Source organism: Mesoplodon mirus (assembly GCF_964341445.2).
Source record: "Mesoplodon mirus genome assembly, chromosome: 4".
NCBI lineage: Eukaryota > Metazoa > Chordata > Mammalia > Artiodactyla > Ziphiidae > Mesoplodon > Mesoplodon mirus.
Genome location: NC_138979.1, coordinates 109,793,712 through 109,821,087, shown reverse-complemented (window position 1 = coordinate 109,821,087; position 27,376 = coordinate 109,793,712). Strand labels below are relative to the sequence as shown.

The following is a 27,376-nucleotide window of genomic DNA, read 5'->3' as shown; positions in this document are numbered from 1 at the left end:
GCGCAGTGGTTGAGAGTCCGCCTGCCGATGCAGGGGACACGGGTTCGTGCCCCGGTCTGGGAAGATCCCACATGACATGGAGCGGCTGGGCCCGTGGGCCATGGCCACTGAGCCTGCGCGTCTGGAGCCTGTGCTCTGCGATGGCAGAGGCCACAACGGTGAGAGGCCCGTGTACCGCAAAAAAAAAAAAAAAAAAAAAAAAAAAAAAATCCCTACAGAACATCTGTCAGAGCAGACGCAATAGTAATCAACCCACAACATGTGTTATGACCATGGTACATTAGTGGCATTTGTACAATTTAGGATAATGGCTTGTACACAAAAATAACGTTAAGCCCCATAAGGTTATCAATTGGTGTATTATACCAAATACAACTCTGCCTGGGTGTCACAGGTTTTCCATAAATGTACTTTGCATAACTCCAGAGAGAAGTTATAAGTAATATCAATTCATTATATCTCTACCAAATCCATCTCCCTCAAGGGTCATGTTCCAATTTCCTTAAATGAAGTCCATTACATTCACATATTCTGTATTTGAAGGACTAGATCAAGCTACGGCAGGCAGTAAAAATCTGCTCTCCATTATACCTAGGTAGATGTCTTAGCAACATATTGTTTTGCTTTATGCCCACAAAGAGTGCAAAAGCTCTATAGTTCAGAATCCTCCACCTACATAATTCATTAGCAATAATCATCAGAAAAATGATCAGAATGGTAGCTATAGACAATAAAGCAATAACTGAATGGTAACTGTAGTAAACTACCCCTACTCTGAACCATCAATTGGAACACTGTCATTTTGTTGCTTCAAATTATCTAGGTAAAATCTTCACGTAGAGCTCATATATCAGCAACTTCCCTTCTCTGCAGAAGAGGTCCAGAGTTTTCTCTCAACGTAAGTAGTCAGCATCAGATCTGAGAGGGATGCCTAAGAGTGTTATTCTCTAGCTCAGAGGCTCTGGCATGGAGGTCACATGACTGCACTCTGCCACAGAATTGTAATCTACTTATAAGTGCTTTTCCATCTCCTCTGATTCCCTCCATTTCCATTTACTACCTGTTTTGACCCATACCCTTTCCCCTATGATTGGCCTTTCTGGCTCAGTAGATGTATTATAAACCCACAGGGGCAGTAAAAACAGCAGCCTTGTTAGCACTTCTCCTTGGACTGCTCGCAGGCTGATATTACAGGATTTGACAGATAAAGAATCACAGGACACATGGCCCTGTGCTTAGAGATAGGCCTTAATTTATCTCTATGGGTGAAGCTATGACATACCCCTAACAGTCTTTAAGAATATGCACTGTCAAATTTAGTAATATTAATATTGTGTTTTGTGCATTGATAACACTTTATTTTGGTACATGTAACTTTAAACTCAGGTCTGGGACCAGTACAGATCAGGCAAAACAAAAGAAAAAATTTGTGAAATAGGGGAAATATATAGTTGTGTACTTGCGTCATCTCCCATCACCTCATTCCTACCTCCCAATCCTAGAACCCTTGCCAGTAGAGTCTTGGCATTACTTCCTATCATAGTCAATATTAGCACAAAATAATTTAACTAATTAAGCTAACCATAAATCTTTTCTTTTCCTTACCAGCCATTTTTTTTTAATATAGAGAAACACACTCTTTTTTTAAAAATTAATTAATTTATTTTTTGCTGCTTTGGGTCTTTGTTTCTGTGCGAGGGCTTTCTCTAGTTGTGGCAAGCGGGGGCCACTCTTCATCACGGTGCGCAGGCCTCTCACTATCGCGGCCTCTCTTGTTGTGGAGCACAGGCTCCAGACGCGCAGGCTCAGTAATTGTGGCTCACGGGCCTAGTTGCTCCGTGGCATGTGGGATCTTCCCAGACCAGGGCTCGAATCCATGTCCCCTGCATTGGCAGGCAGCTTCTCAACCACTGCACCACTAGGGAAGCCCTACCAGCCATTTTAATTAACTAGTGCATCAATTCCCCATTCCAATTTTCAATTACATCGCTGCTCTAAGGATGCTAACAAATGTAGTAGGTCCATGAGATATTTCTTGTCCATTTCTGTGTATTTATAGCAGTGAAATGTATACAGTGGTCAGAATATACTGAAGTGGACCAAAAGATGGGGAAATGGCTGCTCCAAACTTTAACTGTACTTCCCAATGTTGCTTAAGTTGAGTAAGGCTTAGTGTTGAATAGGCATCATCTTAGTTAACACTCATTTGCAGTCTCTTGGGGCTTCTGGTAAAGGTCCAATATAATCTACTTGACAGCTAATATGCCAGTCCTTGTCTTTGGGAAATCTTATTCACTGCCCTTTTATTTTCATTTTTTAAATTCGCTTTAAAATAAAATTCACCAATTTTAAGTTTCAGGAAATATATACAGGCATGTAGCCACCATCATAATGATATGGAATATTTCCACCACTCTAAAAAGTTCATGAGAGAAGTTGTAGGCTGTTCTTTTCCTGCTTTGCAGTTAGTCTTTCCCCCAACTCCCAGCATCTGGCAACCAGTTATTTACCATGTGTCTGTATAAGTTTCTATTTTCAAAATGTCATATAAATGGAATAATTATAATATGAAGCTTTACTTGTATCCCACTATTGTGATGCGTTGCAGTTTTATTTTCATTCAATTCAAATACTCTTCTTTGACTAGTGGGTTATTTAGAAGTATATTGGTTAATTTCAAAGTGTGGGGGATTTTCCAGATATATCTGTTAATTTTTGTATATTCAGAGAACATGCTTTGTCTGATTTCAGTATGATGACATATACTGAGACTTCTTTTATGATCCACAATATGGTTTATCTTGATGAATGGTCCATGTGTGCTTAAATGTGTATTTTGCTGCTAATGCATGAAGTGTTTTATGAGGGGCAAGTAGGGTGAGTTGGCTGGTAGTGTTGTTCAAACTTTCTATATCCTAATAATTTTCTGTCTACTGTACCTGGTTTAGCTATTACTGAAAAAAAAAATGTTGAAAGCTCTGTGTATTAACCGTGGATTTGTCCAATTCTCCCTATATCAGTTTCGTGTTGTGTATCTTAAGGCACTGTTATGGGTGCACAGATCTTTTAGACTGTTATGCTCTCTTGATAAATTGACCCCTTTATCACTATGAAATGTCCCTCTTTATCCCTAATAATACTCCTTGTTCTAAAGACTACTTTGTCTGATATTAATATAACCATCTCAGCTTTCTTTGAATTAGTGTTACCATGGAGTATCTTTTTCCATCAATTCACTTTTAACCTATTTATGTCTTTACAATTAAGGCAAGTTTCTTATAGAAAGCATATAGGCTTCTTTTTCATTTTTTTAATTGAATCTGCAAATCCCTCCCTTTTAATTGGAGGTGTCTGAATAATTTACATTTAATTGAATTATTGAAATGATTAAGTTTAAATCTACCATCTTATCTTTTGTTTTCTATTTTTCTCATCTGTTCTGCTTGTTTTTTCCCTTTCTTGACTTCTTTTGTATTATTTTACAATATTCAATTTACTCTCTTATACACCTGTTTTATTTTTTAGTGGTTCTTTATGGTTTACATTTTACATCTGTACGTTATCAGTCCACAATCAAATAGCATTATATAATTATGTATAATTTAAGAATCTTACATATTGTACCTTCATTTCACTGTACTTTCCCCCTTATACTATTTGTGCTACTATAATTATATATCTACGTCCCATATAAACCCCACAACTCACTACCATTATTTTTGCTTTAAATAATCTAGCTTATCTTTTTAAAAGTTAGGAGAATAGATTTAAAATTTATCTACTCTATTATTTCATTGCTCTTTATCACCTTGTAAGATTCAAATTTCATCAACTATTATTTCCTTCTGTCCAAAAAACTTCCTTTAATATTACTTGAAATGCAGATCTAAAGATGATGAATCCCCCAATTTTTGTACATCGGAAAATGTCTTTATATGGTCTTCGTTTTGAAATTTATTTTTACTGGGTATAAAATTCTTGGTGACTTTTACTGATTTTCAGTACCTAAAGATATAAATTCATTGTATTCCATTTTGGACAGCTTTTGAGGCAAAGCCTGTTGATTTTTTTATCTTTGCTTTCTGTATAGAATTAATTTTTTCACATTGGCTGCTTTTAAGATTTTCTCTTGACCACTGGTTTTCAGCAATTTGATGATAATGTGCCTTGTGATTTGCCTCATGTTTCTTCTGCTTGGGTTCACTGAAATTTTGGATCTGTATATGTAGAGTTTTCATCAAACTGGAAAAATCTTTTGCCCATTATTTTTTCAAATATTCTCCCCATCCTATTTCCTAGGACACTACACCTAAGTTAGTCTGCTTGTTATGGTACCACAGCACACTGATACTGCGTTAATTATTTTCAGTCCTTTTTTCCCTCTATGATTCATTTTTGACAGATACTATTTGTCTTCAGATTCACTCATCTTTTCTGCAATGTCTAATTGCTGTGTATTGTTCATTTCAGATAAGGTATTTTTGAAGAAGTATTTGGGCCTTTTTATATTTTTTATTTCTTATCATAATCATGTTTTCCTCTAGTTTTTCGAGCATTATGATCATATTTATAAGAGCTGTTATAACTTCCTTGCCTGCCAGTTCCAAATCTGGGTGTATTTTTTTTTTTTTTTTTTTCTTTTTGCGGTATGCGGGCCTCTCACTGTTGTGGCCTCTCCCGTTGCGGAGCACAGGCTCTGGATGCGCAGGCCCAGCGGCCATGGCTCACGGGCCCAGCCGCTCCGCAGCATATGGGATCCTCCCAGACCGGGGCACGAACCCGTATCCCCTGCATCGGCAGGCGGACTCTCAACCACTGCGCCACCAGGGAGGCCCAATCTGGGTGTATTTTGATTGATTTTCTCAGTATTAATCACATGTTCTTGCTTCTTTGCATGCCTGGTAACTAAGATGCAAGGCATTATGAATTTTATACTATGTGTTGGATTTTATTATTTTCCTTTAAATATTTTTAGATTTTGTTCTGGCATAAGTTAAGTTATTTGAAATCAGTTTGATCCTTTTGAGGCTTGCTTTTAAATTTTGCTAGATCGGGTTCGTAGCAGCCTTTAGTCTAAGGCTCATGATTACTAAGGTGATACCTGTTTGAGGACTCTACCTGATATCTCATGTATGATGAGGTCTTTCCACTGGTGGAAACATGGATGTTTCCAGTTTTATGTGAACTCTGGAAATTGTTCAGCCTACTGTTTTTTGATGATTCTTTCTTCAGCTGAAGGTAGCTCCCTTTCACAAATATGCAGATCCATACTCCGCCAAAGACTGAGAGAAGCTTTCTGTAGGTCTACAGAGGTTTCTCTCCACGAAGATCCCTCTATCTGGTATTCTGTCCCACAAAATTTCAGCACTTGGTCTCTCTGAATTGTGATCTCTGTCTCCTCAGTTCAGTGAAAACTGCCTGAGCTCTCTTCGGGTTCTCTTCCCTTATGCTGCAGTGTAGAAATTACCTCCAGGCAGTTAGCTAAGGCAATTGTAGCACTCACCTCACTCATTTTCTTTCTCTTAGGGATTACAATTTGCTTGTTTTAGCTCAGGTCTCCACTCAAATTTAGATTTCTTTATGGTGGTTCTGCGAATAGGGATGAACAGGATTCCTAAATGATGAATATGTTTTTGCCTAAATCCAAAAAGCCCTTCTAGTCTTAGATTCTTGTTTATTAGTGAATCTTGTGGGAGATATCAACTTAATTCTCACATTTTGAGGAACGTACCACAGTTGCTCCAGCCCATATAATTCTCAGGAAACTCAAAGACTGAGCTAGCCCTTGAATTTCAGCTGGATTTGTCAGCCAGCCTCTATTTTTCATATATATAATATAGTTCTTAACTCCTCCTGAGTTTCTTCCTCTGAAGAGGCAATTCTCACTATTTTATCAATGCAATGCACTAACTTGGTTGGTATTAATGTTTTTCAAGTCCAAGTCTTACCTCGCTGGACTGTGATGATGAATTTAAACATTACAGTGGCAGCACAGTAAATGTATATTGAGTTCCAGTCCATGAAAATGGAACATATTGTACATGGATGGACTCTGAAACTGGTATTGTAAAGTAGGTGTTGGTCAGCGCTATAATGGCATACTAGTCCCTCTGGTCCTTTTGCACTTCCTGTTTATAGTCTTTTTATATCAGGTACAGCTATAGCAATAAGAAGAACTACCTTGTATAATCCTTGATTGCATATTGTTAACCTCCAGGAACTAGCCAGACTAGATGATTAAAAATGAGCAGTGATCTTCTATTGACCGCCTGGAATCCTTATTGCTTAAGTGTTTACTACTAAGAAGGGCCTGGGCAATTCCAAAGGTTTCCATTTAGCATGGCCAATTAAAACAAAATGAAGGGACAGACTTAGTACACATCCCCTGTAAAAAGGGTAAGGGCAACATATACTATTCACACATAATATCCATACCAATTATGCATTCAGGTAAACATGAAATGAGCACAGGAGAAGCTCAACAGTTATATTTTCCAATTTCTAACCTTAGCCCTACTTTGGTTTTCTCCACTACAGCATTCCTATATACCACAAATTTCACCCTCAGCCTTTCAGTGCACAATTCCTATCTTTTGTAGGGATTACATAGGATACTGAGCCCAGTATCTAACTAAATAGTTTTGCATTCCACCCCAACAGTGTATGTAGCCTAAGATTCCCTGCTACGAACTGGGCAAACAGATCTGACTTCTCAGTGTTTTTCAGATTCTACGGCTTTCTGAGAGAATAAATTCAGTCCCCTTTTTATTTTCCATTGTAAATCATGATCCTCATAATTGGGCTAAATTTCTCCAGAATAGATAGAATGAATTTGCTGAAGCATTTTAAAAGGTGGTGCCAGGGGCTTCCCTGGTGGCGCAGTGGTTGAGAATCTGCCTGCTAATGCAGGGGACACGGGTTCGAGCCCTGGTCTGGGAAGATCCCACATTCCGTGGGGCAACTAGGCCCGTGAGCCACAACTACTGAGCCTGCGCGTCTGGAGCCTGTGCTCCGCAACAAGAGAGGCCACGACAGTGAGAGGCCTGTGCACCGCGATGAAGAGTGGCCCCCACTCACCGCAACTAGAGAAAGCCCTCGCACAGAAACGAAGACCCAACAAAGCCAAAATAAATTAATAAACTCCTACCCCCAACATAAAAAAAAAAAGGTGGTGCCAGAATGCCTCTCCCATTTCCTAAAACTTAATAGTGCTTTATTAGATCCTTAGTAAAAACTCCATCAATTTCCTACTTTGTCAACCCATTTTTCAGAAGTCATCTAAACAACTCCACCTGGTTGAGCCAGTTACTGTTCTCCTATCTTTTCATTTCTCTCTGTTTTTTTTTTTTTTTTTTTTTTTGCGGTACGCGGGCCTCTCACTGTTGTGGCCTCTCCCGTTGCGGAGCACAGGCTCCAGATGCGCAGGCTCAGCGGCCGTGGCTCACAGGCCCAGCCGCTCCGCAGCATGTGGGATCCTCCTGGACCGGGGCATGAACCCGTGTCCCCTGCATCGGCAGGCGGACTCTCAATCACTGTGCCACCAGGTAAGCCCATTCATTTCTCTCCTTTCTGCCTCCTTTGTTTTGGATAGCTTGGCAGTTTTTTCACAATGCAGCCCTATGCATGGTAACTAAGCCAGCAGATCAGTTACTGCCCTGAATAGTCTCTTGGCTTCCCAAGAGCAATGTTTTCATGATGACCTACTCGCATGACTTCATCATTTATGCCAATGGCATCAAATTATGTGTCTCCCTCTGGTCTTAATAAAGCCAGTCTAGGGTTAATTGTAACTCATACCATTTCTATTATTGCTTTGGAAGGAGTATTCCATGTGTAGTTCAGGGAAGGGGTGAGGCACCTACTCTTCTCAGGGTAAGATTGCCAAATCCCAACCATAATGCACTACAGCAAGTTAGTTGTCATCCCGTTCAGAAGTATACAGAATGGACTGTCATATCATCCATCTGCTCAACCTCGATACTCCTTTCCATTCAACAATGTCTAGAATAGTGATATGGCTTGCTGATTGTTAATTCTAAAAACCATGTCAATAATCATTCCCCAGGTTTCTGCTGCTATTTTCTATAAAGAGCACTAACTCTTAAACAGAATACTCTTAGCATTGAGTAGTCACCTGACCTTGGTCTCCAACTACCTGTATGGTATTTCTACTGATCAATTTAGTTACTTTGTTAGCAAATATATATGGAAACAGAAGGTTTTCCAGTGATGGGTAAAGATAGTCTCAAGCTTTTTCTCCAACTACTCTTTTTTTGTTGTTTTTAAACTGTCCTGCTTTTACCGGGGCTGCTAACAATAGTTAAGTCCTCATCACCATTTTCTACCCTTTTTTTTCTTGCCAAAAGGTGTCTTATATATCTGTGGGTCTGAAAAACAAAATCTCACTGACTAGGCCAATTTGCAATAACAAAAGACTGTACTGTGAAATCAGACTCATACAAACCAGAGACCTTACCTAGTATCAAGCTTTACTAATAATTCCAAGGATACAAGCAATCAAAGGGCCAGGTGAAGCAGGGAGAGGGCCAGATCTATGAGTGAAGTCCTCCAGGTGTTTTCTGGTTACACTGAACCTGCCTTGAACCAGGTCAACAGGTAAGGTCTCTAAGCAATGTATGTAGCTTATATCACTTACATAGAAAATAGCTACCTCAGTCATAAAACATCTTGATTGATTTCCTATTCAGATAATTACATACCTTACATGACATGTTCCAGGGAGCCATGCCCCCAAACCCAAATATTCCAGGTTTGTTTACCAAAACCAACCATAGCAACCAGATACGTCCTGCTAAAGGCAGTTTAAAGATAAGGAATCCTCCCCACTAGTAAATATCATTAGTGATTTTGTTTTGTTTGTTTATTTTTGCCATAACATCTGTAATTAATGTTTATAAGGCGATTATATGAGTTCTTCCTTTTTTTCCAGGGGACTTATCCCAATTACTGGAAAGAATGGGTTACAGACCTACTACTACTTGATCTTTTGTTCCCAGTAATTATGGGATCTTCTAATCAATAACATCTCCTATGTCCTTGAGAATCAAGAACATTTTTCACTGTGGAAGAAAGCACAGATGGAAGACAGAATAATTATAGTCCTTATATAGCCCTAAATTTGATTTCAAAATATCATGAACTCCCGAGGTTATACATATACACATACATATATATCATTTCCCATTAAAAAAAACCCCAAGGCCTTCTTAAAGAAATGGATGTTCTAGGTCTGGGGCAGAAAATGTACAAAATGACACTATATGTTCATAGCAGTACTATTTATAATGGTACCAAACTAGAAACTACCCACAGGCTATGGAAGATAGAATGGACAATTCAACTGTGGTTTACTCCTACAATGGAACACTACACTATAAGGAGAAATGAGCAAACTATTGCATCATTCAATAACGTGGATGAATCTCATAAGCATAATGTTGAGCCAAAGAAGCCAGACACAATGGAGCCTATATTCTATGATTCAGCCATATAAAATTCAAAAACAGGAAAAATGAATCTACGGTATTAAGTATCAGAAGAGCTATTGCCTCTGGGAGGGCAAGGCAAGTATTGACTAGGGAGATATTAGCAATATTCTATATCTAGATTTGGGTGTTGATTACATAGATATGTTCACTTTTTGAAAATTCATCAAGTTGGACACAAGAATTTGTGCAATTTTTGTATTTATGTTATACTTCAATAAAAGGTTAATTAAACAAAACATGAAGTAAATCTACATTTATTGACACGGAAAAAAAAATCTCCAAAACATATTGTTGAGTGAAAAAAGGCAAAGTTGCCCATCAATACACAGGGTAAGATACTCTTCATATAATATTTCTATGTAGAAAAGTACTATGATTGTTTTATGGCTTTTAAAATATTACATATACACATACCAAAAAAGTGATTAAAAAGATGATCAGCATCACTCTGGTGGGTATCTCTGGTAAAGGGAATCATTGGCAGCAGAGGAGCAGATAGAAAACACATCAAATCTTTTCTGTAACCATGAAAATTTAACATTACATGGCAAGAATGTTTTCATGTAATACTCATACAATTAAAAATAAATATTTCTAAAAGGCAGGATTGTTCTTAAATCCAATGTGGAAACACTTCTGTAAATAAGTCTAAAACCCAGAAACCTCTTTAAGCACTAAGCCGTTAATGTGAAAATTTCACGAGTTCACTCACGCCTGCAAGACACCAAGGTTGTGTAACACAATTATTCGAAATTTGTTTTTTATACGTCCATATAGAATCAACCCTTTTATTTATTTATTTATTTATTTATTTATTTATTTATTTATTTAATTATTGCGGTATGTGGGCCTCTCACTCTTGTGGCCTCTCCCGTCGCGGAGCACAGGCTCCGGACGCGCAGGCTCAACGGCCATGGCTCACGGGCCCAGCCACTCCACGGCATGTGGGATCTTCCCAGACCGGGGCACGAACCCGTGTCCCCTGCATCGGCAGGCAGACTCTCAACCACTGTGCCACCAGGGAAGCCCTAGAATCAACCCTTTTATAAGACCATTCCATAATCTCACGGGCCACAAAATTTTGCTGACCCCCTCTGTGAATGGAAAGGTCCTATTGTCCCATTTTTTGTTCAAAACTTTTTCTGAAAATTTTAAAGTGTGTGTGTGTGTGTAAGCTTGGAAACCTATATTCCATCATTTATGTTTGTGTCTTTAGAAGGAATGTGCCACTCAACAAATCTTTCTTTAATAGTGTTCTTGAGAATAACTTTCATCTTTGCACACCTATAGGCAATCAATAGAAACTACATGCTGTAAATGTTCAAATTGGATCTATACTTTTGTCATTGGGATGTCAAGGACAGATTATCTCAGTTTTATATTTTGCCCAAAAGTTTAATACAGTTAATCACCATCCCCAACCTTTACAGAGAGGCGTACACACATCCACACACACAAATGAAAAGAAAGGCAATATCAGCCACATACTATAATAAAGGTGCAGTAAGGTCATATTCTATTGCTCTGTCTTTCTAACGGGGCAGGATCTCTCAGGGTTCTAATCCATTCCATTTTCTAGTAGTAAAAGGGACAAAATATGTACTGTCCAGTGAGGTGTCACATGAACTTCATTACAGAACTATGCAATCTGAGAAAATCCAAAAGAGAGTGAGAGACAAAGAAAGTGAGAGAGCATATTCTGTATACATTCATATAGAAACTCATATGACAAATATATCTGTAGTGAGAACTTCAATCATAACAGTTATTGAGCAACATTTTCTCAAAAATGAGAATACAACACCACCTCAATGTTTTCCTTTTTAACAGCTAAGGAGATCAACTGCATGTTCTCTAAATAAGGCTTTCCACTAAAGATAACACCTCAACTTCCACAAGAGGAGAGTAGCTTGGTGTTTACCAAGAAGAAATATTATGGAATCTTCCTTTTAATGCTGTTTAAAATGTGAAATTATCTGTGAAATCTTCCACAGCTTTGGACCTTGTTATTTTAGAGATCAGCAAGGTGAACACTCTCAAATGAGGTACATGTTTTAGGCTTTGAGAACCCTGAGGCTCCAGGGCATTTACTGTAATAGGTTCATGAAATAAATGAATTGGGCTCAAATCCCATGGTTTCTTGAAAATGAATGTAATTATAAAAATTCAAAGCAACAAATTAAATGTGTTCGTATGTAATATCCATTTTTGAATCAGATTACCACCTGCCTGTTGTGTCTATGCTAACTGATCAAATGACATTTTCTCAAACATGAATTTCTCATCATCCTCAACAAAAACCCACTACGTGGCTTATTTCTGATACCACAAACAAAGACAATCCTTCTATTTCAGCATTATTCAATGTATGTTAAAAAAATACAAGGAAAATATCATGTGTTGTACCAAATACAGATTTTAAAAAGCTTCAAAAAAATCAAACTATATTTTCTGTTTCCTATGAATATGAATTCCATATCTTATAAAAAGAACTTAAATTGAAGGACCACAATATAATACCAGTTTTAGAGGTAGTTATATACTAAAAAAAGAAAAGAGGCTCACTATTAATCACTTTGGTTAATAATCAAAAGCCCATTTTTTTTTTTTTTTTTTTTTTTTTTTGCTGTACGCGGGCCTCTCACTGTTGTGACCTCTCCCGTTGTGGAACACAGGCTCCGGACGCGCAGGCTCAGCGGACATGGCTCACGGGCCCAGGCGCTCCGCGGCATGTGGGATCCTCCCGGACCGGGGCACAAACCCGTGTCCCCTGCATCAGCAGGCGGACTCTCAACCACTGTGCTACCAGGGAAGCCCCAAAAGCCCATTTTAAAACTTCCCCTTACTCAATTTCTTCAGCTTGTGACTCCACATTTTTATATTCTAAGTTATTCTTCCTTTTTACTTGTAATTACTTATTAGTGAACTCAGATTATCTGTGTGGTAACAGACAGCTCCCTTGGAATTCTGGTTACATACCTAGAGCTGCTACTTTGATGATGATTGCTTGAACGTTAGATGATATCATCTCTCGGAGCAAATCTTCCTGATTTCTTTGCCAAAGGTAAGCTAAAGGCTGGAGATTAAGCCTTTTACACCTATAACATAATTTTTTAAAAATCAGATGATATCTTAATGTTCTATACTTGTATCCATAGCAATTACTTTGATTTTAAACATACTGCTTCTCTCAAGGATTTTAGCATATAAAATACTTTTAAAAACACGTTTTGCATAATGAAGTTTATATATACAACATAAATATATTTAATTTCCATGGGCTATGCATAAACAGATAAAAATGAAATCTCCAGGCAGATTAGAAATATTAATTTTAGTAAGACTCTAAGTTTAGAAATCTATGCAAAAAAGCTTCCAAATGTTAATGGATGTTTATTCTTGTTTTAGAACTTTCTTGGGTATCAAAATTGTGAAGCACAGGCAAATACATTTATCCTAATAAAATAATTACATATTGATTACATTTATAATACCTATGATTATATGAATTATTGTTATCTAATAACTGAAATTTTTTTTAAAGAATTTGACTCTGAGAGGGGGAGGGATAAATTAGAAGTATGGGAGTTAACAGATAAAAATTACTATACATAAAATAGATAAACAAGGGTTTACTGTATAGCACAGGGAACTATATTCAATATCTTGTAATAACTTATAATGGAAAAGAATCTGAAAAAAATATATACCTGAATCACTTTGCTGTACACGTGAAACTAACATAATATTGTAAATCAACTATACTTCAATAAAAAAAGAGAAGAAAGGTAAAATAAAGATATGTTAATACAAACAAAAAGAATTAAGAAAAAGCATAATCATAATGACAGCAAAAAAAAAAAAAAAAAGAATTCCACTGAGTGAAAAGAAAATAGTAAGAACAAAAAGTACATTCATTGAATACCTAGTATGCTGCAGGTATTGTACTACATATTTTACATTATGTTGCTGTAGAAAGAATGCAGATTTTGGATTCCAGACAAATCTGAGTTTGAAACCTCCTTCTACACTCACTAGCTGCATGACTTTGACAAGTCAGAGCTAAGCTCCAGGCCTTTAGTTTCCCAGTTCATACATACGGACAAAAATATTTCCTTCCAAAGTTCTTGAGAAGATTAAAATATTAGAAAGTGAAGTCATTCATTATTCCTCTTTTCTTCACATTCCACATCCAATCTACCACAATGAAGAATATGACCACTCCTCACCAATACCACTGCTAACATGCTGGTCTGAGCCACCAGACTCTCCCTTAACTTCTTCCCATTTCCATTCTTGCCCTTTTAAAATCAGTTTTCAATATAGTAGCCAGTGTGACCCTTTTAAAACATAAACGGATCATGGGATTTCTCTGCTCAGAACTCTCCCCATTACTCCTAGTAAATTAGACCTACATGGATCTCACCCTGGTTGACTCTCATACCTCATCTCCCACTACTCTCCTCTCACTCCAAGCCGCCACCCCTGGCCTGCTCACTCTTGCCTAACCCACTTGCCATGTTCCCTACCTTCCTCATTTGCTTTATGCCCTTGCTTAAATGTCACTTTCTCAGGGAGGACCAACTGATTAAAATTAATGTAGATAAATTGATTAATTGATTAAAAGTAATGTAGATAAAAAATGTAGTACAATACCTGGATAAAATAGGTCTTCAGTAAATGGTAGTCAGAGCCAAGTGCCTTGCTCAAGTCACAGAGTAAGTGGCTGAGATCAGATTTCAAATTAAAAAAACATAGCTCTAAACCCCATCATCCCTAGTGTCAGTAAGGTTTCCTGGCTGACTACTCCAGCACACACTGAATTCTTTCTCAGATAATCCCAGTACCTATTAAATGTACCACACGTTTAGTCATTTACTCATATATGGTCTTAGAAAAATCACTCTTTTTTTCATGCACATATACCCTGACCTTCAAAGAAACCAAAATCTTTATGAATGTGGAGACTTTTATCAGTATATAATTTACCTTTCTAAAATGTCCTGAGCATCTAAAGCAATGTGGAGGCAGTTAATAAATACAAAAATAATAAAACTGTAACTATCCATGTAACACAAGCATTAGTTTTTGCTGTCCTATCACCAATCTTTAATGCCTACTAATCAAACTTCTCTCCACCTTTTTCAGCTAAAAGGTTTTGTCTTTTTTTTTTTTTTTTGCCGTACGCGGGCCTCTCACTGTTGTGGCCTCTCCCGTTGCGGAGCACAGGCTCCGTACGCACAGGCTCAGCGGCCATGGCTCACGGGCCCAGCCGCTCCGCGGCATGCGGGATCCTCCCGAACCGGGGCACGAACCCGTGTCCCCTGCATCAGCAGGCGGACTCTCAACCACTGCGCCACCAGGGAAGCCCTGTCTTTTTTTTTTGAAAAAAATTTTATTCCTTCCAGGCCTTATTGCAAAATTCTTGATTGTTTCTTTGGTATCCCTGATCTTTTGGCTATTTTTAGACTTAAGTCATACTTCTTTACCTATTTAAATTCTTTAACAGTTTAAAATATCATGGCTGGGGCTTCCCTGGTGGCGCAGTGGTTGAGAGTCCACCTGCCAATGCAGGGGACGCGGGTTCGTGCCCAGGCCCGGGAGGATCCCACATGCCGTGGGGCAGCTGGGCCCGTGAGCCATGGCCGCTGAGCCTGCACGTCTGGAGCCTGTGCTCCGCGGCAGGAAAGGCCACAACAGTGAGAGGCCCGCGTACCGCAAAAAAAAAAAAAAATTATCATGGCTGAAATAAGCTTCCTCTGTAAATCACTGTTGTATTTGAGCTTGTGACATCTATTAATTGCTTTATACCTTGAAAATATAATGATGCAACACTAACTACAAATTGAAGATCAGCTAATTCAAAACTGAGTTTGTAGACCAACAGACTCCCAATAACACTGCTTTACAATTTTCAAGGATTAAATTATTACAGATGTGCTTTACGGTATATAATCTGGGCATCTTAAACCATGTGTTGAAGTGTACCTGAGACTGCATTTTGAGAAACAGCTTGCCTCTACCTATGAGTAATCAATGGGCCCTTCTCCTATTTAGATACTGCTATAAGGCAGCTTCACCTCAGGAGCACATTTTCATTCAGCTCCTTAAAGCTTTCATAAATAGATGTCAGCCCTATCTGCGGCTTGGCTACCCAGTGAACCATGTAGGTTTGAACTTATTTAAAAACAAAGATTTTTAAACAAAATAATTCTCAGAGAACATGACTTAAAACTTGATGAGAATAATATTATTTTTAACATATGGGTAAGGGATATGCAATCCATCTCCATCTATAAATCAGTTGTTCTCAAATGCAGGCAGACAGAATGTAAGGAAAACTTTTTCCAAATACACGTTTGACCTCCTCCCCCACTTCCACCTCCACTCTCCATTGTCCAGAGATTCTGATAGTCCCCCAAATATGAGATCATCATACTTCTTTTTGTTTATTTATTCTTTGCCCTGCTTTCTCTTCACTTACTTTTAAAATTCTATATATTTAACTGCCTTAAATTCATCGTGGAATTAGAGAGAAAATAAAAAATAAAACAAGTTTTCAAGTCTATTAATATGTGAGTTTTTAATGAGATAGTCAATATGAATGTTTCTTTGTCAAGAACATGAAACTATTACATAAATACAGCCCTTATCTTATTTTCATTTACCCTTTTAAATGGCAAAATCATTTATTTCTACGTCGAACTGTGCTCAAGATTAATAGTGAAGTCCTTATTTTCTGTTTTGCTAATATAATGACATGTAAAGTCTCTACACAATATTTTATTTATCTGAATAAATTAAAAATGAAAATTAAATTCATTTGTGGGTGTTTTGCCAAGCCAACGTTTAATAATCATTATTATTATTTTTTTTAAAGAAGATGTTGGGGGTAGGAGTTTATTAATTAATTTATTTATTTTGGCTGTGTTGGGTCTTCATTTCTGTGCGAGGGCTTTCTCTAGTTGTGGCAAGCGGGGGCCACTCTTCATCGCGGTGCGCGGGCCTCTCACTATTGCGGCCTCTCTTGTTGCGGAGCACAGGCTCCAGACGCACAGGCTCAGTAGTTGTGGCTCACAGGCCTAGTTGCTCCGTGGCACGTGGGATCCTCCCAGACCAGGGCTCGAACCCGTGTCCCCTGCATTAGCAGGCAGATTCTCAACCACTGCGCCACCAGGGAAGCCCTAATAATCATTATTTTCATCTGACCTTATGTTTTTTGAGTAGATCAAAGGAGTTGACTATTTTGGTACTTGTACAGACAATGTTTTACTAGTACTACATTGCTTGGGAGGTGGGGGAGATGGGAGGAGCAACAATCTAAAAATTCCTTTAAAGTTGAATGGCTTTTTATAGAAGTATTTCAATCTCATGAATATTTTTAGTCAAGAATTGAATTCTAAGGACCAAAGAAGAAGAGATTTCTTAATACATTTAAAAAAAATTACTGCACTTTTATTACAAATGATGATAAGTTAAGATATTAAAAGGGTGTACTAATTCAAATAAGGAAAAATTGAAAATAATACTTTGACTTCAAAAAAATCTTTGTTTCAATTTTTTATTATAAATAATTTATTTTTCCTTATGGTAAGAAAGTAAGTTTTCTCATGTGTTGATATAAGGATAGAAAAAAAGTAAAAGTGCAACTTTTGTTACTTAGGGCAATACATTTAGTTTCATGGGGCATGTAGGGCAAAACCGTATCTATTTATTATTTGGATACAATTATCTATTTATTATTGGGGTATAGTTGTTTTACAATGTTGTGTTAGTTTCTACTGTACAGCGAAATGGAGTTCCCTGGGCTATACAGCAGGTTCTCATTATTTATCTATTTTATACGTATTAGTGTATATATGTCAATCCCACACTGATTTTTTATTTAGTCACATTCTTAAAATACATAAACTTTAAAAATATAGGACAAATTAACGTTTTCTTACACATTTTCCACTCGAACACGCTGATAGTCAGAGAGTATAGCACCTACTGATATTCCCTCTACTTCTTCTTTTTCCTGAAATTAAAGAAAAAAATATGATTAAAAAATAAATAACATGTGGCTCTACATCATGTTCTAAAAATTATAAATGAACCGTGTTTCATTTAGAAGACCACCTTGAAACAGAATAACTTACTGGAAGTGCAATCCACATTCAGAAAAAAAGAAAGTATATTAAAAAAATATATATTTAAGTCACCCTCTCAGCTCTGGGGTGAAATAATTATTCTTTTTACCTAAAATCCAAATAACTGGAGACCATTTTCCATGGAGAAGATAAAGGCAGCACTTCCAAAATGCTTTCTCACTTGATATATTTTTAAAGATTCACTGATGTTTGATAGAAATTTCCAAGAAATTTCTATTTAAGGACAATGTATTCCCAAGTTGAGTACCTTTTTTTAAAAAAAATTAAGCAATGGTATAAGTAGATAAAGGAATACAATTATTTTAATCCATATCTTAAAGTGATTGACATAGGAGCATCCAGGAAGCAGAGATGATAGAGGCATTGCCTGTATAACAGTACAGAATAGTGGATAAAGAAATCTAGGATGAGAAGCAAGCAATGAATTATTATCAGTAGAGCTGAGAACATCTAGCAGTATATTCAGCAGAGTCCCCCAGGGATGAGGACTAGTCTATCCAACATAGCCATTAATGACATGGAGGAGAATGTAAATTCAAATATGATCAAGTTTACAGATGATACAAAGCTAGGATGGATTATGAAGAAAAGAAAATCAATCAAGTACCTGGATGGATATGGACAACTTGGGGATTTGAAAGGACACGTCTAAGATGAGATTTAATGTAAAGAAGTATAAAATAATACCCTTAAGGAAGAATCATACACAACACAGGTATAAACTAGGGAAATGTTATCTAGAAAACAGATATGAAGGAAGTGACTGGGGGGTGATTACTAATAACAAACTGAATAGAAATTCTCTGAATAGGCATAAAAGAAAAGTCATCCTAGCCTATGGAGTACAGAAGAAACTACTTCAGAGAGATGACTTCATTATTAACACTGGTCTTTCCAAACTTGGAAACCTACAAAAAAGAACAATAGTGTTTCACATAAAAATAAATGTAATACTTGGAGACATTCTAAAATAACCCCGAATGTCCTAAAATGATGCCATAATAAATAAACAAAAATGCACAACAGGAATCTCTCATGTCTTTGAAGATAAAGCCAATTTAAAATTTCCCCTCTAAAATGACAGAGAAACATCTTTCCAAACCTCCCCAAAATAAAATGATTCTTTCTATTAGATAAGGATTCCAGGAAAAGAGCTATTTCCTTTGCTTTCCTATTTCAGCAACTTTGTGAGAACATTTGCTTGTAACCTTTCTCTAACCTTCCTAGCCATTTTCTTTTCATAAAAGTCATTGTATTACTAGAAAAAAGCACGCCATAGTGATCCTCATTAAATGCAAATATGGCATAGGATCATAGAATAGTGAATAATGTTATCAAAAATCAAAATTTTAGTTATATTCTTTTACCATATATTGTTTAACTGACAAAAGAAAATATAAGGTACTGAATAGTATATGTGTGTGTGTGTGTGTGTTTCTCTATAGATCATGAAAACAAACACAAGTCATTCATGTTTTTCTTTCTAAACTAAGTCAAGCCACTGTTGAAATAATAATTGGCATTTACTCTCCACTTAAAACGTGTTAATGTTCTATAATTCTCATTTAATGTTCACTACAACCCTAAAATAATTATTTAATTCTTCTTAGTCTACATGCATTGTGAACATTGAGTAATAGAATACACATAAGTAACAGTGACTAGCATCTAGTGAGCACTCAGTAAATATTTTCTTCTGTCATTATCATAATCTTTGTTATCAATAATACTACTTTTATAACTACTTCTGTTACTACTTCTACTATTACTACTACTGACCACCACCACCACTGCAACTAGATAAAGGCCTAACTTGACAAACAAAGCCCTTCATTCCTGGGCTTTAATCTCTTGCTCATTATCACTTTTTAACTAGCTTACTAACCCATGATAGTTAATTTTATGTGTCAACTTGACTAGGCTAAGGGGCACCCATTGCTGGTAAAACATTATTTCTCTGAGGAAGTTTCTGGAAGAGATTACGATTTGAATTCGTAGAGTGGGTAAAAGATTGCCCTAACCAATGCAGGTGAGCATCATCCAACCTGTTGAGGACCTGAATAGAACAAAAAGGTAGAGGAGGGGCACATTTACTCTCTGCTTGAGCTGGGACATCCATTTTCTTCTGTCCTCAGACAACAGTGTTCCTGGTTCTTGGGCCTTTGGACTCAGAGTGGAATTTACAACACTGGCCCCCTTATTCTCAGGCTTTTGGGTTTAGACTGGAACTATATACTACCAGCTTTTTAGGTGTCCAGCCTGCAAATGGAGAGCGTGGGACTTCTTAGCTTCCATAATCAGATGAGTTAATCCTTCAAAATAAATCTCTTTCTATATATCTTTATATATCCTATTGGTCCTGTTTCTCTGGAGAACACTGACTAATACATAACCCTTGACAACCAACTCTACAGTCCAGTCACACAAATGTTTCTAACCTAGTGAGCCCTGAATAATCCAAGGATAAGTAAGACTTCTGTTGAATCCTTAATCATTCAGAACATACTACTAATTTTGAAGAAAGAGAGATCTATAAAAGATAAAAATCTATCACACAGTCAATCTACTCTGCAGAAAATACACAGCTAAGCTCAGGTCCCACCTGAGCTACCAGAGTACCAGAATAAAAGGTGTTATACCGAGGCAGCATAAAGACATAGCCAAATAAATCACCCTGTGACATAACTGAAATAAAAATAAATGTGCTGCAGGGACTTCCTTGGTGGTCCAGTGGGTAAGACTCCACGCTCCCAAGCAGGGGGCCCAGGTTCGATCCCTAGTTGGGGAACTAAACCCCACAGGCATGCCACAGTGAAGATCCCGTGTGCCACAATTAAGACCCTGTGCAGCCAAAATAAATAAATAAATATTTTAAAATAAATAAATAAATAAATAAATGTGCTGCAGAAAACAGTTAATATAGAATCTGAGACCCAGAAATCTGACCAGATTCGAACCAACTTCCCATGATCAATCCCACGCCCACTAAGCAACCTTAGGTTGCCTTGTTATTATCAAACCCAGAAAGATTGTGCTAATCCATAAGGACAAGCATTCTCATCCACTTAACAAAAATGGTCTACATTATAAATCAACAAATTGGCATTCAAGCCTATACATTAGTCTTAAATGAATTTGGTCTGTATTTGTCTATACTAAAGAGACTGATAACTTCTTGGTACATTGTCAAAATCAAGTCTCTAGTCTGGAGAGCTATACCACAGTACTCACCAAAATAATATTCCCAAGCTTAACCAGCCATGTAACCTCTTCTAACAATAATGCTAATTGTCATGTCATCATTCTTTAATGGTTCACCTAATATTAAAACATGTAACCAAAAATGTTTTATATGTCCATACTATGTACCAGTTTAATAAATAAGATTAGCTCTACTGTTGGGAGACTAAGGCACCAAAACTAAGTAATAAAGAAAGTGATATGAAAGCAAAAAGTTGGGGAAGGTTTCACAGAAGAAGTAGACTTCAGGGCCTACTCATCAAGGATATATTTGATTTTGTTGAGAAAGGAAAGAAAGGTAGTAGGGAACAATTCAGACAGAGTGAAGAATATGAACCAAGGCAACAAAATAAAGTGTTTGGCATATTAGGAAGCAGTCAGCAGTGTGGGGTAGCTGGAGCTGAAAGCACACATCAAGAAGTGGAAGGAAAAAAGGATGGAAAAGCAAACTGGGATCAGATTGGTCAGAAACGTGGCTTGCATCCTGAAGGTATCAGAGAACCCTTCCCTGTAGAAAATTTTTTCTGACCAACTCCTGCGGTACAATTCACATACAATAAATTGCATCTATTTAAAGTGCACAATTCAATGAGTTTTGACAAACCCACACACCAGTGAAACTGCCACCACAATCGAGATTACTGATTACTCCCAAAAGATACCTTGTGCCTCTTTGCAGCCCAACCCTTCCCCTTTACTCCTGGCTTTATACAATTTCTGATCTGTTTTATGTCAGTATATATTAGTTTACATTTTCTGTAATGTTATATAAATAGCATCCCACAATATGTATTCTTTGTTTCTAGCTTCTTTCACTCAGTATGATTTTGAGGTTCATCCATGTTGTATGTGTACCCATAGTTCATTCCTTCTATTCCATTTTAATCCATTGTATGGATATGCCACATTTGTTTATCCATTCACTTGTTGACGGATATTTGAGTTTAAGGTTCTTATGAATAAAGCTATGAATGTGACTTTATGGCTTTGTGTTAATATATGTTTTCACTTTTCTTGAGTCACTAAAGAATTTAACAAGTGAGATATGATATTTATAAATAAAAAGATAAATGTGGCGACAGTGTGAAGGATTGACTAGAGAGTAGAGAAATAGAAGAAGGAGCCTAATCTGAAAGAACTGAAGAATGGAGATAAGAGGACAAACTCCAAAAATGATTTAGAGACAAAATTAGTAGGACTTGTGAACAGTGACAAGAAGCACACATAAAGCGTGGGGCCAATGACTGTAATTTAAGTGACTATTAACTGAGAAAGGAAATATATGTCTTAAAAGAAAATACTGAGTTTATTTAGCAACGTACGTGTTGTGTTCAATTTGTTTGCTAGGTATCCAAAGTAGATAAGACCATTAAGTATATTGAGTACAGTCATCCCTCCATATCCATGGGTTCTGCATACATGGATTCAACCAACAGTGGATCAAAAATATTTTTAAAAAAATTTTCTAGAAAGTTTCAAAAAGCAAAACTTGAATTTGTCACACACTGGCAACTATTTATAGAGCATTTACATTGTATTAGGTATTATAAGTAATCTAGAAAGGATTTAAAGCATGGTAGAATGTGCACAGGTTATACGCAAGTACTGTGCCATTTTATATAAGACATGGGCATCCTCAGATTTTGGTATACACAATGGGGTCCTGGAACCAATCCCCTGTGTATACCCAGGGATGACTTACTCTGGTGCTCAAGAGAGTATAGAGAAAGACAGGGGTGCTGTCAGCATGTAGGAGAACTTGAAGCCACGGAGCAAACAAGAACCTCAAGAAGCAGGACATAGAGTGAGAAGAGGGTGACAAGAGGGCTCAATGTATGACCCTGAGGGTGCAGTGACTTGTAAGAAAAGAAGGAGAAGGAAAATTCAGTGAAGACATTGAGAAAGAGTGGCCAGGATAATAAGAGACACCACTGGGATAGAGTAATGGTGTGTGCACAGAATTTTGTTAAAATTTCTTAGCATCCCTTATAATGTTTATCTACCTTGGAGCAGGGTTGAGGGTAGTAACGAATATAAATGATTAATGACATTATGTGCTGCTGTTTCTGGTACTCAGTGATGCTACTGTTGATTTTATTATTTCCTGAGTTGAACTTACACATCCATCATCGATAATGATAGTGGCCTCAGCTAAACAGTTTCCACTTGTATCTGGGAGTCCCTGTGGCTTAGTAATGTGCCAGACTATTTAGGGCCCAGGCCCTTGTCTCTAACTTCTCTATTACTGACATTACTAATTTTTATTTTTATTTTTGCCTTCTTTGTTCTTAACTACTTTATGACAGGAATATAATTTAATATGTGTTCAAAACTCTCCAAATTCTCTGAATTGTGTTGAATTTAGCAATAGATACTCATTAATTGATTAACCATATTTATTTTACTGAGGGTCTGAAATTTATTCTTTGAAGAATTTGTTAATAATATGTGTCAAGTGTTGTGTTCTTGCTTTCATTAAACATTGACAACTTTCCCCTCAGTGGTCATAACCAATTTCCTAATTGTAAAATATTGTAAAATACAGTGGTTCTGTTGAACTTTCTACAGAATTTGGTACTATGTATACAAGAAAGAACACAAGTATGGTTGGCAGACAGGCCTTAAAGGCTGGTTATTCTACGTACCAGCTATGACAACCTGAATAGGTTAATGTCTGTGTTCTCACATATAAAATCAGGTTAATAATATTTTGGGTTGTTATAAGGAATAATTGAGATAATATATACAAAGCACCTAGCACAAATCTTGGTATATAATAGGAACTTGGTAATATTGTTACTTTATCTTACCTTTTCACCAAAATTCTGTTTCTGTGCACACACCATTATTCTATCCCCGTTGTGTGTCTCATTATCAAGGCCACTCTTTCTCAACATCTTTACTGAATTTTCCTTCTCCTCCCCTCTCTTCTTACAAGTCACTGAACCCTCAGGGGTTACTGAGCCCTCTTCTCACTCTATGTCCTGCTTCTTGAGGTTCTTGTTTGCTCCTGTGGCTTCAAGTTCTCCTACATGCTGACAGCACCCCCATCTTTCTCTATTCTCTCTTGAGCATCAGAGTACAGTTGTCCCTTGGTATCCACAGGGATTGGTTCCAGGATCCCACTGTGGATGCCAGAATCCAAGGATGCTCAAGCCTTTTACATAAAATGGTGTAGTATTTGCACATAACATATGCACATTCTCTCACATACTTTAAATCTTCTCTAGATTACTGAAAATACCTAATACAATGTAAATGCTATGTAATAGTTGTAAATACAATAATCAGATTAGCTAAGCAGACATCACAAGTTTATTTGTTGCTTAGATCACTCTTTTTTTCCCAATTCTGTCAATGTGAAACACACCTGCAAGACTGCTGGGGAGCTAGTCCAGGCAGCTACTGACCTACCTCACCAATCATAGCAATAGAGAGTTCACTTGCAAAAATAGACACATACTCATAAACTGGTACAAAACACAACTTCATTATTACTATTTCTACACCTAACTTGTGTGCAAAAGGGCAGTTATACCAAGGATTTATTCAGAAAGAGCAAATATATCGATATATCAACACTCTGTTTAAGAATCCAAGGTCTAAATACAGATGGTCAACCATGCTTCTCAGAATACATTTTAACTTCTGGAGACCAGAAATAGACCAAATTGTATAATGCTTACTTCTGCATAGTAATTCATTTTTCCTATTTCATTTCCAACTTTATACTTCCTCAAATATTTTTACAACACGTGTATTACTTTTCAATTAGGGGGAAAGTTATTAAAATCCACATATGCATGTACATACTCATCTCTTATCCTATGTGCTGGTAAGCTAGCAGACAAAATTATTCATGTATTTATTATACAGTAATTTATAAAGGCCTATTGTGACAGGTTCTATACTAGGAAGGATGAAACACATTTGAAAACAGCACAGTTGCTAACCTTAAGAAGTTAAAATCTAGTGGTGAGGGATGTGGCAGAATGGACACATTAAGAAATTAAGTAAAATACGTGACTTAAGTCCATATAGAGGATAATGGACCACAAAGGAAAGAATTCTTGCTGGGGGAATGATATTAGAAAATATTTCTTAAAAAAAATTATACTGCAAATACTAAACAGTCAAAAATGTTGATTCTTTGCCCTTCTTGACCAGAAGAAAATAGATAACAGCTCCTTCTACTGTCTTCCTCTACCCTCCTTCATATCGCATTTATGTACAAAATCCACCAATTATCTTTTCTTCAAAGAAATAAATCTGGACCTAAAAAGAAATACATACAATTTATCAGTTAATGAATCTACATAATACTAATCATTTATCTCCATTTGGTATCCGATTGTGTGGTTCCATCTTCCATAGAAAACAGCAATCAATAATCATCAAAAAAATATGACCATGTCTATCTGTCAAGGCCGCAGGGCGGGTCCTGTGCCAGCCTGGCACCTTTCTTCTGTGGCTCCTGGGATGCTCACTGCTTTTGGCCTGGGCCTAGATGCTCAGAAAGCCAGAGTCCTCTGCTGGGTGGACAGCTGCCCTAAGGGCTCCACGAAGCTCCTGTGAGCCCAGCCCAGGCCTGGCCCTAGAAGTCCAAGCCTTTGCACCAGGCGGGGAGCTGCATCAAATTATGAGGACCTGCCCATATAAGTTTATAACCTAGTCCTAAAGCCTTATTAACTACTAAATCTTATTGACTTCTCTTAAAATCAATACCCTAAGGTATCAGGAACACAAGGATAGAAATGGGCTTCCACACTGAAATGTACCTTATGTGTCCTCATGCAAAACTCTACCATATAACAGTTAAAGGGCACCCAATATAGAGATTGGGATGATGAAGGCTTTCAGTCATATGGTAAGAGTGATAATTACAAGTTTTAAAGGTAGAAATTTCAACCCAAATTAGATTTATTCACTCAATATTCACTTATTTTCATAATGAAAAGTTGATTCACAAAGCCAACAACATAAACTTTTTAAACAACTTTTAAATTGCAACTTATATAAATGAGGATTATTATTTTTTATATTTTTTAAACAATTCCAGCTCTATTGAGTATAATTGACAAATAAAATTGTAAGATGTTTAAAATGTGCAACGTGATGAAAACAAGCTGTCCCTTTTTACAGATGAAAACTAGGCTTACTTATTCCAAAGATGAGAAGATATGCAGCTTGCGTTTATTGGGGATATTATTTTCTTTGAAAAATGCCTCAGTTACCAGTATTATTCTGTTAATGGGTTCCTGCCTGTTGAGAAAAAAATGAACTGCTGAATTCAAAATGTTTTTCATCTGAAAGGCATTCTAACATTTTTAATATGAACCATTCATTAAAGAAGCACACTTGCATTATAGCTCTGAGTGGCGATACTTGGACTTCTGGCAGCATGACATTATTAAATAAGAAACATTTGTGAATGTCAATGATATTCTGGGGACTGGATAACTAAACAAGAAATTTATGTGGCCAGTAAAGCACTAGATGATTTTTCCTTAAACTTCTAATTCTTCACTTTAGTAGAATTAGACCAGTCCAGGTTAGTAAAAATAACCACAGAAATGAATATTCTTTTATATGAAATAATTCTGAAAGTAACACTGAGAATTTCCAAGTGATATATTCAGGCATCTGACTAAAATTTTTGTTTGACTTGTTATTGTTTTTCTTAGCATCATCAATATAAAATATTTCCAAAATGGGAAACGATCACCATCTGGAGTTCTTCCATTAAACAGTGAGCTCATGACAGAGTATTAGGTCACTAATTTGTAGCATTACTGTTTCCCTTTGTGAACTTTCTCAGTTAAATAGGGAAAAATTTGTTAAGGCTGGAAATTAAATGACAAAGAAACTGCAGAAAATCATAATCATTTGTCATTTATTTTCATTTTAAAACTAATGTGTATTCTTTTACTTTTGAGTCTCCATCTGAGTTGCAACAGTATGACACTCCTAGTTTGTAATAAATCAGTCGTTTGCTACAGAGAGTGTGTTCCAACCTCAATGGACTTAGAGATTGCTGGTCATCCTAGACCAAATTCAACCTGAAATGAAACTGAACAGAAGTCTAGAACTACAATTATTTATTATTTTTCCTTTAGTTTCCCAAGAATATTCATCTTGCTAACAAGACAAGGCAACATTTTGAGGACTTCTGTGAAACTCTAACAACAACAACATAAATAAACAAAGGATTAAATTGTTCATCTTTGTTGGAAGAATAAAGAATCAAGAAGTATTCATTTCTAAACAAACTAGTTTGGTAGGAGCTGTTTAATCTGTTTAAAAGCTGCTTTCTGAACTCATTTTCTAAGCTCTTAAGAAAACTTCCTTTGATTAGAGATAACTTTTAAAATGCAACTTATATAAATGGGGATTATTATATTTTACATGTTTTTTAAATTATTCCAGCTTTATTGAGGAATAATTGACAGGTAAAATTGTAAGATACTTAAAATG

The 27,376-nt window shown here is 36.7% G+C and overlaps 1 protein-coding gene across 1 annotated transcript in view; it reads right to left on the bottom strand.

The window, feature by feature from the left end:
• The window catches only part of DPH6 (diphthamine biosynthesis 6), a 174,638-nt gene that overhangs the window by 55,700 nt on the left and 91,562 nt on the right, over nt 1-27,376 (bottom strand). The window contains exons 4-5 of the mRNA XM_082618128.1: nt 17,456-17,529; nt 12,489-12,607 (exon numbers count right to left, since the gene is read on the bottom strand). Of these exons, the coding sequence (XP_082474254.1) occupies nt 12,489-12,607; nt 17,456-17,529 (193 nt within the window). The remainder of the gene's footprint in view (nt 1-12,488; nt 12,608-17,455; nt 17,530-27,376) is intronic.